This window comes from Mesocricetus auratus, unplaced genomic scaffold (genome assembly GCF_017639785.1).
Source record: "Mesocricetus auratus isolate SY011 unplaced genomic scaffold, BCM_Maur_2.0 Super-Scaffold_100676, whole genome shotgun sequence".
NCBI lineage: Eukaryota > Metazoa > Chordata > Mammalia > Rodentia > Cricetidae > Mesocricetus > Mesocricetus auratus.
This window is the reverse complement of record NW_024429266.1, coordinates 3,977,989-3,991,889: the sequence shown is the minus strand read 5'-3', so window position 1 is coordinate 3,991,889 and position 13,901 is coordinate 3,977,989. Positions and strand designations below refer to the sequence as shown.

Genomic DNA, 13,901 nt, shown 5'->3' with positions numbered 1-13,901 from the left:
CAGTCAGGAGCAGGAGACACGCAGGAGGCGCTGCTAGTTTTTATCTAGTTCTCAGGGGAGCATCATTTACCTGATTAATTCCCCTGAGGGAAGATGTTTTTCTCCTTAAGTTCCAAAAAGCAGTAAACATTTTACTTGATTTATAATGTTAGGCATAATTTTTTCTAAATGCACCTCCATGTTGATCCTGAATGTAAAGAAACAAGTCTGAAAGCATGTAAAACTCGGGCTGAGGGCCACTGAGACAGCTCAGTGAATGAGCCTGACAGGCCAGGTTCAGTCTCCAGAGCCCACCTGGTGACGGAGGCAAGCCGGTCCCACAAGCTATTCTCTGACGTCTACATGAGTGCCGGTGGCCCAGACTCACACAGACACATGCACACACCCAAACAAAGACTGCTAAAAGCAAAACAAAACCTCAGGCTGTGGGCACAGCTCTCACTTCTGTGAGACCCCAGGTTTGATCCCCAGCTCTGACAACAACCCCCCCCAAAAAAAAGACCCGCTGACATTGTAACGTAAGCAGTAAGGGAGGACACTTACAGAGAGAGAAGAAAGTCAGTGTCAACAGTCTTCAAGTTCAGTGACCACGGCAGCAGGCAGCGTCCACAGCACATACATGTGGGCACGTGTAAGGCCATGTACTACATCACTTAATTTATATCGGGATGTTTGAGGTCTGCCTGCACGCAAAGAGGGCACCAGATCTCATTACAGATGGTTGTGAGCCACCATGTGGTTGCTGGGAATTGAACTCTGGACCTCTCTCTGGAAGAGCAGCCAGTGCTCTTAACCACTGAGCCATCTCTCCAGCCCCTATACTGGGATATTTTAAATCTGCATGTGGCCAACCTTCTTTTTCAAAGCATAATAATAACACAATTATCATACACTCCCCGCCCCTTATATAGGCTCCACCACTTTCTTCCTCCTCCAGCCTCTCTCCTTTCTTGGTTCCTCCCATCTTGTACCACCAGAGCCACAGCAATCTGTCTTCTGAATTCCCACCACTCTTTCCCATGGTGTCTGTGGCGCTACCCAGTTTCCTATACCACTGTCTCTACTGAAGCACAATAGAGTCCATTCTACTCAAGTACAATAGGGAGGCCCGCATACTCCTGTGCAAGCCTTAGAGAGCCCAGAGCTGCACACCCACTACTTATGGCGCTAGAATACAGAGGGAGACGCTCCGAGTTGGATCAGTGGCTCAGCGGCGAAGAGCACCCCACCCGCTGCCTTTGCAGAGGTCCAGGTCCCAGCAGCCACGCGGTGGCTCACTGTGGTCTGCAGCTCAGTCCCAGGGCGTTCAACTACTTCTGGACTCTGCCTGCACCAAGCACACACGCAGGGCACACAGGCAAAAACGCGCACACACATAAAGTGAAAACACATAAGTCTTAGGAGAAAAGGCAAAAACACTCACACACGTTAAATGAAAACACGTAAGTCTTAGGAGAAAAGAGAAGGGGAAAAACTCAAACAGCCTGGGGCACTGCAAAGACTGTTGTTATAGCTGAAATGAACCCATGGCCAAGTGCTTGGCACCTACCCTCCGTCTAGCAAGCGGGAAAGGCCTGTGCCCAGACGGACGCAGCGCTGGTGTTAGCAGTGAGGAGTTTAGCGTGCTGGGTGTGATAGGTGTCTCTTGTCTGTTGAAAGCTCTGATCCTATAAGCTTCATATCAGGAAACCAAACATCTCAATGACTAATAAGGCCTCATCTCCTTAGAGTTCTTAGAAAAAACTGCAACTCACACCCCCACCCGAACAACAATCTGACCTCGAAAAGGGAAGGCAAACTTTCCCCTAATTTTCACAAAGTTGGTCTTCTTGCTTTTTTTGTTTGTTTATTTGTTTGTTTTTTCCTTGTTTTGGTTTATCAAGACAGGGTTGAGTCTGTCCGAGAACTCACTTTGTAGACCAGGCTGGCCTCAAAACCACAGAGATCCACCTGCCTCTGCCTCCTGAGTGCTGGGATTAAAGGTGTGCACCACCACCACCCAGCTTCTTCTTGCTATCTTAAACTTACCCAACCCAGCAGCTTACATCTGTCTAACTCTGCACTATTTCCAAATGCCAACAGCCCCTTGCACGTCCCAAGCTCAGCATACCCCAATCTAGCCTCCAGGTTTTTCAGGGCCAGCTTCCTGCATGCATTCTAAATGGACACTGTGCTATTATTACTCCTTCATCCATACCCGTCTTCTTCAAAACTTAATGCTTGCAATTTACTTCATTCCTGACACTATCTTCATCTTGGAGTTAGGCAAAACTAGTTCCAAAGACTGAAACTGCCACTGCTTTGCAACAGTAACTTTAGCAAACTTCTAAACTTCCTTGAACCTGTTTCCTCATTGTAAAGTTGAAAACTAAACTGGGGGATGGGTACAAAATGCCTGGCATACACACAAGCACCGCATTCATGAGCACGTATTTCATGTTTCTACGACTCTCACCTTCCTCTAAGGGAAATGAGTAGTTTTCCAAATTCAAGCTGAGCGATAAAACTGAACAAAAACCGTGCTAAGTTTGGAACACTGAACTGATGTAAACAGCCTTGAAAAAATTTTAACATTTATTTAGTTGTGGTAGGGGGACACCTTTGTTGGTCAGAGGACAGTCTGCAGGAGTTAGTTCTCTCCTTCCACCACGCAGGTCCCGGCAATTGAACACGGGTCTTCAGGCTTGACAGCAAGCACCTCTATCTGCTGAGCCATCCTGCCAGCCCAGTCTGCCCTCGAGTCACCTCAGGTAAGATCACTTAAGTACACATGTGTCTCCTTCCAAAAAGGCTCAGGAAAACTCAGAAACAAATGCTGGAGGTCCACGATGGGCAACCTAATAGTGAATCCTTTGCCAACAGCCTACCTGCCTCACAGCAAACCCGTCACTGAACGAGAAGTTAAAAGGAGACAGCTCTTCCGTTATGTAAGCCAGACAACACACCCACTGACGTTTTTTAAGTGTGTGCTTTCTCTCTAGAACAAGCCAGCCCACTTCTGCAAATTTCATTCCAAGAGAAAGTCCAAACAGACAAAGACTAGGTCATCCATTTAAAGTCATCCACCGTATCCCACCCCAGAATGGCCAGTGGAACCTGCCATCCCATAGCTAGTCACCACCCCAGTCTATCTGGAGTCCATTCTCCTGCCTGGGGTCCTAACACTTGCCTAGAGTTCCCAGCCTCTCCATCCTGGGGTCCCTGTCCCCTGCCTGGGGTCCCCAACATCTCCATCCTGAGGTCCCTGTCCCCTGCCTGGGATCCCCAACATCTCCATCCTGAGGTCCCTGTCCCCTGCCTGGGGTCCCAACATCTCCATCCTGAGGTCCCTGTCCCCTGCCTGGGGTCCCAACATCTCCATCCTGGGGTCCCTGTCCCCTGCCTGGGGTCCCCAACATCTCCATCCTGAGGTCCCTGTCCCCTGCCTGGGGTCCCAACATCTCCATCCTGGGGTCCCCAGCATCTCCATCCTGGGGTCCCTGTCCCCTGCCTGGGGTCCCAACATCTCCATCCTGAGGTCCCTGTCCCCTGCCTGGGGTCCCCAACATCTCCATCCTGAGGTCCCTGTCCCCTGCCTGGGGTCCCCAACATCTCCATCCTGAGGTCCCTGTCCCCTGCCTGGGGTCCCCAGCATCTCCATCCTGGGGTCCCGTCTCTGCCTGTCATTCCTCTCTACTACCGAGCGTCTCCTGAGTCTCCATCCCCGCGAGTCCTACCTAGCAGTAGCCGCACCCAGGCGCAGTCCGGAGCCCGTGCCCCGCCCCGGTGTCCCTATCCAGCACTCACCCGGGCGGTAACCTTATAGACCGTGTAGCCCCTGGGGTGTCGCTGGGGCTCGGTGACGGTGTAGAAGCGGGCCAGGTCGGCACTGTGACCCCAAGGAGAGGTCATCCTCCCTCCGCCCCTGGCTCCGCCAGCTGGGGACCATCGGGACGCCCCAGCCACAGCGGACCCCGGGCAGCACACCGCACCGCGACGAGGGGGCGGTGGCTCCTGGGAGCTGTCGCGAGGATCTGCTTCCGGATCACCGCATACACTTCCGGATCAGCCTCGTCAGCGTTCTGGAAAAGAGGCTCCCGGCAGGATTCTCTCCGAGCAGTGGCCTCGGCTGCCCTGCGAGCGAGCGCCGGTCCCGGTGCGAGCTGGTGAGAGGTCTGGGCTTCCCGCCGTGTGCTCGAGCTTCTGTCGCATCCTGGGTGACATCCATGCCCGCCCAGCATCTCCTTTCCTTCCCTGCTGGAGTCGCCTCGTGGTACCCGCAGCAACATCTCAGCGCTCTGAGAGTCGTCCCAGCTTTCGTTAGGTGAAGCCGCCCGCCTTGCCATGCCACGGCGCGTGCCAGCCAGCCTCACCCACACGGAGGCTCACCCCTGGCACCCGCACTCCCAGGACGACTCCTAGTTTGAGACCAGCAGGAGTGAAATAGTGACTTTCGGGTCAACCTGAGCTACGCGGGGAGAGCCTGTCTTAGAACAGACAGAATTCACTCAGCCGCGGGAGCCAGGACACTCTGCTAAACGTAGCAAGACTCTCAAAACAGTTTGTCTTTTTGAGTTTTTTTTCTTTGTTTTGTTTTTGTTTTTTTTGCAGTGTGTGTGTGTATCACAGAGAGAGAGAGAGAGAGAGAGAGAGAGAGAGAGAGAGAGAGAGAGAGAGACGAGAGAGACGAGAGAGACGGGGTTTCTCTGTGTAGCCCTGGATGTCCTGGAACTCGCTCTGTAGACCAGGCTGGCCTCGAACTAAGAGATCCCCCTGCCTCTGCCTCCCCAGTGCTGTGATTAAAGTCGTTCACTACCACAACCCAGCTAAAAGTTTTTGTTTGACTGGTTTTTGATCAGAGCCTTCATTCCACAAAATACTCATTGCAATGCTAGTCATTCTCGGTTCTGTATCTCTTGCTTCCCACCCCTAACCCTTGGAGCACACAATTAGAAGACAGAGAAAGGGAAAGAGGAAAGAGAGAGACTGCACACACACACACACACACAGAGGAAAGAGAGAGACACACACATACAGAGAGAGGAAAGAGAGAGGCTCAATTCCCGGCATCCAAGTGGTAGCTCACAACTGCTAAGCATAGACTCTGCCCCTGACAACCCAAGAAAACATCAGGAGTAAGGAAGAACCAAGTTAACTGATAAGCAGTCCAACCCATTAAGAAGACAGACTAATTCTAAATGTATTTGCACCTAATAACAAGTCTTTAAAGTGTATGGAGCAAAAACATTGAAACTAAAAGAATAGTCAAGTCTACAATTATATCTTAGATTTCAAAACCTGTGTAATAATTTTATTACATATGTGTGTGTATGTCTTTGTGTCCGTGTGTGTGTGTGTGTCTCTGTATGTGTGTGTATGTTTTTCTCTCCTTCCACCATGTGGGTTCCAGGGATTGGACACAGGTAGTCACGGTTGGCAGCAAGCACCTTTACCTACTGAGCCATCTCACCCAACCAATAATTGATTTTTTTTAATCACAAATAGAACCTTTTAATTGCCACTATTAAAATCTGAACGTTAGGGGCAGGGGTGGTGTGAATTTATTCCCAGTATTCAGGATCTGAGGCAGGTGGATCTCTGTGTCTTCGAGGCCAGCCTGATTTACAAAGCAAGTTCCAGGACAACTAGAGCTGTTACACAGAGAAACCCTGTCTCGAAAAACCAAAAAAGAAAAAAGAACCAGAATGTTAGCCAGCATAGTGGTACACACCTTTAATCCTAGCACTTAGGAGGAAGAGACAGGTGGATCTTATGAAAGCAAGCCTGACCTAGTTTACACAGAGAACTTCAGGTGAGCCAAGGCTACATATTATTATCTAAAGAGATAATAATAACAAGAAGCGGAATTTTGGACAGGTCCTTCCTTGTGGGGATCACAGACCCTGGCCGGAAACCCACTCCTCCATCAGCCTGGGAGCCGGCAGCTGTGAGACAATGTTTACTGAAAACATGTTTACTGAAAACAATTCAGTGCCATAAATTCCTGATAAGGGCTCACTCACTGAAACACCATGACTTTGATCTTCCGATGGCTAGCTACTCCCTGCTGTTCCCGATTCTGGTGCCAGAGATTTAACCACCAGCCAGGAGGAAGGAGAGGGCTGTGAAAGGTCTGTTGGAGATTTGTGCGTGTGTGGATGGCAGAAGTTTTTCTGGAGGGAAGCGTTTTTCTTGGGAAGTTGTCCTAAGCCGATTTGGGGAGCATAAAGTTTTCTTAATGCAACTGACTGGTCTCTGTGTCATCTATCCCGACCACCTTGCCACATTCTCGGATACAGGCTGCGCAGCAGGCGCGGCACTTCCTGTCCATCGGCTCCTCCAGCTTGAGTACCTGTCTGTCTCCCCACTAGCAGCTTTTCCAGAACTTCCCCCGGGACCATGAAGCACCATGAGTTTTCCCAACTCAAACCTAAGGACGGCATTGTGAAGAGGATACATGACTATGAGAGATCACTGCCTCCCCAGCGCTGGGATTAAAGGCGTGCGATTTAAAAAGCCTATTCTTGGCACACATGGCGGGTCAGCAAGACAGGAGCTAGGAAGAGAGTGGCCGGCCCATGCGTAAACAGAGACGGGTATGATGGGAAAGCTCCACCTACACTCAGTTTAGAAACTTTAGACAACACTGGTCACAGGACTCAAGGAGCCAGATCTCATCTGATGGCCTCAAGGGTGGAGTGCTTGAAGTGAGCCGTGCTGACGCACAGAATGGCCAGTTGTGTTCAAAAAACTCAAGCTGATTACTGAGGATGTTCAAGACAAAAATGACTAACTTCAATGGCATATATCTTATGTGGGACAAAATGTGTTCTGTGACAAGACGGCTCAGTAGGTAAAGGTGCTGGCTGCCAGCAGCACTAGGGAGGCAGGGGGAGGTAGATCTCTGAGGCCAGCTTCATCTACAGAGCAAGTTCCAGGACAGCCAGGGCTACACAGGGAAAACCTGTCTCAAAATAATAATAATAATGATACAGACGTCCCTACCCCCACCCCACAGACGTTTTATGTTCTAAGTGAGTTCTCAGTCACTTCATTGCAGTGAAGAGACGCCATGAGCAACTTAGAGGAGAAAGAGTTTATTGGGGCTCGCAGTTTCAGAGTGGTGTGGGATGTGTGTACACCGTGAAAATGTATTGCTGTGATTGGTGTAATTAAAAGCTGAATGGCCAATAGCTAGGCAGGGGGTAATAGGCGGGACTTCCAGGCAGAGAGAGAAGACATGGGAGATGAAAGTAGGTGCTTGAAAGACATCTGTGGAGCAGGGCGTTGGTGGCACACGCCTTTAATCCCAGCACTCGGGAAGCAGAGGCAGGTGGATCTCTGTGAGTTCAAGGCCAGCCTGGTCTACCGAGCAAGTTCCAGGACAGCCTCCAAAACATTACAGAGAAACCTTGTCTCAAAAAACCAAAAAAAAAAAAAAAGAAAGAAAGAAAGAAAGAAAGACATCTGTGGGACTCTAAAGAAGTTGGACACACGGTACAAATCAGAGGTGACCGAGCCACACAACAGAATGTAGATTAAAACTAAATGGGTTAATTTAAGTTATAAGAGCTAGAGGGACAAGCATAAGCTAAGGCTGGGCTTTAATAATTTAAAGTTTCTGTGTCATTGTTTGTGAGCTGAGGCCCAAAGAAAAGTCCGTCTACATAGAGGGTTAGAGTCCACGAATAACACGGCAGGGAGCACAGCAGCAGGGAGCATGGTGCTAAAGTAGTAACTGAGCTCACAACCTGATCTATACCCACAAGGCAGGGAGACAGCTAACTGGGAATGGCATGGACTTCTGAAACCTAAAAACACAGCCCCAGCGACACACCTCCCTCCAACAAAGTCATACCCCCTAAGCATTCTCAAACACCTCTAACAATTGGGGACCAAGGATTCAAATTCAAGGGCCCATGGGGACCATTCTCATTTTAACCACCACAGCTGGGTATGAAAGTGAATGCTTGTAATCCCAGAGACAGGAGTATCTCCAGTTCCAAGCCAGGGGTCCATAGTAAGACCCTGTCTAAAGTAAGTAAGTACTAAAACAACCAACAACAACAACAAAAAAGTAAAAATTAAAACGAAACAAAAAGTGCTGGGCGTTGGTGGCGCATGCCTTTAATCCCAGCACTCGGGAGGCAGAGGCAGGCGGATCTCTGTGAGTTCGAGGCCAGCCTGGTCTACAAAGTGAGTTCCAGGACAGCCTCCAAAGCCACAGAGAAACCCTGTCTCGAAAAACCAAAAAAAAAAAAAAAAAAAAAAAAAAAGTAAAGTATGGTCCCCATACAGGGGTGGATTAAAATACATACATGTGCAATAAAAACAATGTCTACAAGAAAAGGGAGCTGATACTCTTACTAGACAAAGGTTTTAAACCAGCATAAACAACAGAAACCATGTCTAAATTAACCAAAGCTAAAATCGAAGCTAATCCACGGGACAAGGGAAATGGCTCATTGCATAAAGGCACTTACCAGCAGCCTAATTACCTCAGTTGACTCCCAAGTACTAAACAGACTCCTGCATGTTGTCCTCCGCACCACACACATGCTGTGTCATGCCCACATATGTGCATGCACAAATAAATGTAATTCTTTAATGTTAATTAGGGATGGAGAGATGCCTCAGCAGGTAAGTCACTTGCTGCCAAGCCTGACAGCCTGAGTTTAATCCTCCAAATCAATATGACAAAGAAGAGAACCAACTCCCACAAGCTGCCCTCTGACTTCCACTTGGGTCATGGTACACTGGTACACACGTGGTGGATGGACAGAAAATAGACGGGAGAGAGAGTTCAGTGGTTAAGAACACTTTTTAGTCTTGCAGAAGACCCAGGTTTGGTTCTTGGCATCCACATGGTAGCTGGTGATCATCCTTAAAATTCCATTTCTTACGAATCTGACATCCTCTTCCGACCTCTGCAGGCACAGGACACACATACATACATACACACAAGCTCAAGCTCACAGGTGAACCTAAAACTTTAAATAATTTAAAAATAAAAGCAACTTCCTAGAGATCATTTAAAGAACATCACAGAAGAAATAAAAGCACAAGTTATAGACAAAAAGTAATATGGGGGCATTGGAGATACAGCTCAGCGGTTAAGAGCACTGGATACTCTTATAGAAGACCTGGGTTCAATTCCCAAAATCATATGACAGCTCACAACTATCTAACTCCAGTTCCAAGGATCAGACAACCCTCACACAGACTTACATGCAGTCAAAACACCAATGCACATAAAATAAATAAATAATTTTTTTTTTTAAAAACCAAGAACAAAAAGTAACATGGTTTCAATGATTACAAAAGTAACATGGTTTTGTTTTCAACAAAAACAAAAAGTAACACAACTTCAATGATAACAAAAGTAACATGGTTTTGGTTTCAATGATAATGAAAGTAACATGGTTTCAATACATAAAGGGTTGTCAGGTGTTCATATTTTTTTGTACCTCAAGAATGGGTGTTGTCAGCCGGGCAGTGGTGGCACACGCCTTTAATCCCAGCACTCGGGAGGCAGAAGCAGGCAGATCGCTGTGAGTTCAAGGCCGGGCTGGACCAACAGCCTCCAAAACAATACAGAGAAACCCTGTCTCGTAAAACCAAAAAAAAAAAAAAAAAAAGAGCCTAAGTTCTAACATTCTACAGAACAATAGGGCAGCTATAGTTGGTAATAATACCTCGGATAGTTCAGAATATCTAGAGGAAAAGATCTTAAATGTTCTTCAACAAAGAAATAATAAATATTCTATGTGATGGTTATGTTACTTATTCTAACTTAATCACTGCAGCTGTATCTATGTACCAAATACATGATAAATAAGTACTATGGATCGACCAATTAAAAATTTTAAAGTAAATAGATGTGGAAAATGGTGTTGTAAAATAAATGAGTATTGTGATACTATGCAATAATCTATTTTGGATTATTGATTAATGCAAATTTATCCTGTTCTTTAAGTGAAAATCTACCACATTACAGTTACAGAATCATACATATATGTTTATACCATTCATATGTAATTAAAGGGTATAAAATTACTCTTGTCTTTTTGTTCTTTTAAAAATATTTTGGTGATGCATAGAAAGTAAGGAAAAGCTAAAAGATAAGTATAAAAAAGAATTTAAGGTGTTGCTCAACTCACCTTACTCAATGACAAATGTTCTGGTCACCTCCAAATCCTGAGAAATATTTCCGGATAAGCTAACATCTCTAGTAAAAACAGTCCAGGTTGTCATTATGAGGTACACACACACACACACACACACACACACACACACACACACACACACCTGCCCAACCAGAGCCTTACAGTCTGGCCCAGGAACTTTCCAGTTCCATTAGAGGCAGGGTATCTCTATATTGCAGATTATCCTTAACTATCTACAAATCCCAGGCTGACCTAAATTTGCAATCCTTCTGCCTTTAAGTGTGCGTGCACCACTATGACTGCAAACTCATCATGTAGCTGAAAATGACATTGAAATCTTGATTGTCCTACTACCGCCTCCCAGTTGCTGGAATTACAGGTGTGTGTGCAAACACGCCCACAATAAAGTTTGGCCCTTCAGAGTCTCCATTCACTGTGCGATTTAGAATAAGAAGCATTTGTATTTGATCCTTGTTCTTGTTTTCTAGTACATAGTATGAGTTATAATATGAAAATTAAGCAGGTTTTTAGTTCCTTTCTGTGATACACAGGTGCTGAAACATAGAATCTCTTATGTGCTAAGTATCTTTTTTTTTCTGTGATGTCAGCATAATTTATGTCTGGGGCCTTGGAGGTGGGGAACCTAAGTAGTCAGTGAAAACAACCACATGATTAGAGGGTTGGCACTTTCAGTCCATTCTCAAACCTCAGGTGAGGCCATGTTTAGGTCTTCCTTAGGAATTCTCTCTGAGGGTGAGGGCCTAGGCAAAGTCTAACGGCCTCCTAAGGTCCCAAAGATAAACTTCATTTTGGTTCTACCTAAATTCCCCCTTCCCCCCCACCAGGGAACCAATGAGTTTTTCTTAGAGGATGCTCACTACTACAGCATGAGATGCCCAGAAGCAGCTGTCCTCAGCATGGGTGAAGGCTTTCCAGTGGATGGTCACATCGATGTAGCCCCCTTCCTGGTCTCTCTGGTCTATACACGCCAGCCTCCCCTGGTTGCAGAACTGCGCACACTGTTTGCAGGAGTAGCTGGATGCGTAGGCGAGGTCTCAGGCCGCTCCCCGCATCTTCCTTCTGTGAGGAAGTCAGCACTCACAAGCCCAGCTATAAAGATCTTTACATGTAGGGCACAGCTGAGCTAACTAAGGTGGTGGGTGTTTGGCTCAGAGGATAGTGATGTACAGCATCTCCATTAACAAAAACAAAACCCAAAGAAGAGGGAGGTCTGCTTGAAGAGCTTCTGGACTGCTGTGTACAGGTAGGTCATCAACCAATAAAAGCAACATATATTTACAACATAAAGAAGGGCATCCCACAACATATATATGATGAATATATATGTTCATTATATATATATATAGTTATCTATACTAATAGATATATTAATTATACAATATATAATAGTATATTAATATATTAGATTAACATTATCTATATCTAATAATATATATTAGAGTATCTGTGTTAGGAGCTAGGTATGGAGGTACAAACTGTAATTCTGGCACAAGGAAAATGGAGGCAAGATACAGATAGCAAGTTCAAGACCAGCCTAGGCTACACAGTGAGTCCTGAGCTGAAGAGCAAACCCTTGTCTCAACAAAGGGAAGGAAGGATGAAAGGAAAGAGGAAGGTAGTAAACCCTGTCAGAAATAGAAATGAAATCACTATATGGAGTAACAGGAATCTCTATCTCCCCTAGTGCATGAACAGCGTCCGTCATCCTTGGTAACCGCACCCTCAGGACTGTACAAAGAAACACCAAAAATACGAGCAATACTTCTAAAAGCATTGAGGACAATAGCGAAAACGAAAGCTAGGAAGTACAAATGCATAAGAACAAAATATTTCAAGTTGTCTTTTGAAGTGCTGGGGGTGGACCTTGAGCATACTAACCAAGTATTCTACCACTGAACTACACCCCTAGGACTAGTGTGGTTAAATCTTAAAACAGAGTGCTGAGAGTGCAAAGTAAGTTGTAGAAAGATACAGGATGCGATATCTTTTTTTTTTTTTTTCGAGACAGGGTTTCTCTGTGGCGTTGGAGGCTGTCCTGGAGGCCTCGAACTCACAGAGATCTGCCTGCCTCTGCCTCCCAGGTGCTGGGATTAAAGGCGTGCGTCACCAGCGCCCGGCCATTTTTATAGCTTTAAAACATGTAAAATCGTGATCTATTGTTAAAAATGCTTGCATCGATACGCGTGGGAGGGGAAAGCACTAGGCCAGTGATTGAAGCTGCGGGACTGGCTTGTTCCGGGGGAAGCCAAGTGCTTCAACCCGTCTCTAATGTTTGCTTTTTGAGAGTAGGGATAACGGAGTGAGTGAACAGATCCCGACTGCCAGTGCAGTTAGGATCCTCTGGAATCTATAGAGATGGGGCCACTCCATCAGAGATGATCTGAACTGGTTAGCAAGCCATAAGTGCTGTGCCGGTCCTGGCCCCGCCCTCCATGCACTCGGAGCAAAGTCGACTGGTCCTTCCCATCGTGCACGGATTTCCAGCCATACCTGTTGTGGCCTGGCCCCTCTCCTGCTCAGAAACTTGAAAGCTACTTTTCAGGTAATTCTAAGATCTCTGCTATGGCTCAAAATTCCGATTCTGAGTACTACTTTCCTTTTTGCTACGTTTTGATAACTATTTCTAGAATAATTTTTGTTTTTTAGATAGAATCTCATGTATCCCAGGCTGGCCTTGATCCCTCTTTGTAACTTTGAACACCGGATCCTCCTGTTCCCATCTTGAGAATGCTCAAATTACAGGTGTGCACTACCACACCCGGTTCTCGTGGTGCCGGGGATCAAATCAGGACTCCGTGCATGCCAGGGAAGCGGTCTACCGACCTGACTGCACGCTAACCCCCATTTTCTCCATTTCCAGTCCCAGAGTCCTCAGTGCGGTCCAGTGCCACTGTCATGTTCTGAAAGGTGTCTCCACTGCCGATGTGATCCGCAGAGGGACACTGACTTCATTCCCGACCCACTCGGTGCCTTCTTTCTGTTCCAGATCAGCCTGGCAACCCCAGGGCAACAGACACTGCTCGGGTCTCAGGTCTGGGCGAGTATCCGGGCTCCAAAATACTTCAGTTCCTTTCAGGGGAAAGACTAGGTGAACTGGTTTCATTCGCGTCTATTTCTGCGCTAAACCCTTTTTTAAAAATTGTTTGAGAATGTCATACGTGCATATGATGTATTGATCAAATCCATCCCCTTCATCCCCTCCAATTCCTCCCTTATCCCCTTCTGATTCCTGTGCGGTTTTCTTTTGAACCCTCCAGGTCCACTTATGAGGGTAGGGCCATGTCCTGGAGTATGAGGGATGCATCCCTGAAGAAAACCCACTTTTCCTTCTTCCTACAGACATCAGCTGCCAAAGGCTCCCCAGTGAAGGGTGAGACGTCATGGCATCATCTCCCTGAGACGTCATGGCATCATCTCCCTGAGACGTCATGGCATCTCCCATCCCCCCCGAGAACTTTGTGTGGCCTGACTTCGCACAGGTCTTGTGCACGCTGAGTCTGTGTGTACAACTGCCCATTGTGTCTGGAAGTTTCCCTACAATCACCCACCTCCTCTGCCTCTTCTGGTCATTCTGCTCCCTCCTGCAATGACCCACAGGCTTTGGGAAGAAAGGGGTGATAAGACTCGGCACTAAATTCTTTCCACATTTTTATTTATTGTTGATGTATTTGGTGTTTTGCCGGTATGTATGTCTGTGAGCTACATGCATGCCTGGTGCCCACAGAGGTCAGAAGA

At 46.8% G+C, this 13,901-nt stretch overlaps 1 protein-coding gene and 1 long non-coding RNA gene across 2 annotated transcripts in view; one reads left to right on the top strand and one right to left on the bottom strand.

Annotated features, from left to right (window-relative positions):
* Rps6kc1 (ribosomal protein S6 kinase C1) overlaps positions 1–4,000 on the bottom strand; it is a 120,160-nt gene extending 116,160 nt beyond the window's left edge. Inside the window, exon 1 of the mRNA XM_005082885.4 lies at positions 3,787–4,000. Coding sequence (XP_005082942.1) covers positions 3,787–3,891 — 105 coding nt within the window. The 5' untranslated portion in view covers positions 3,892–4,000. The remainder of the gene's footprint in view (positions 1–3,786) is intronic.
* An 8,807-nt stretch (positions 4,001–12,807) lies between these two features.
* LOC121136707 lies at positions 12,808–13,816 on the top strand. Its single transcript, XR_005873772.1, has 3 exons — positions 12,808–12,908; positions 13,027–13,197; positions 13,506–13,816. It is a non-coding gene; the product is annotated as an uncharacterized LOC121136707 (long non-coding RNA).
* The last annotated feature ends 85 nt before the right edge of the window (positions 13,817–13,901 follow it).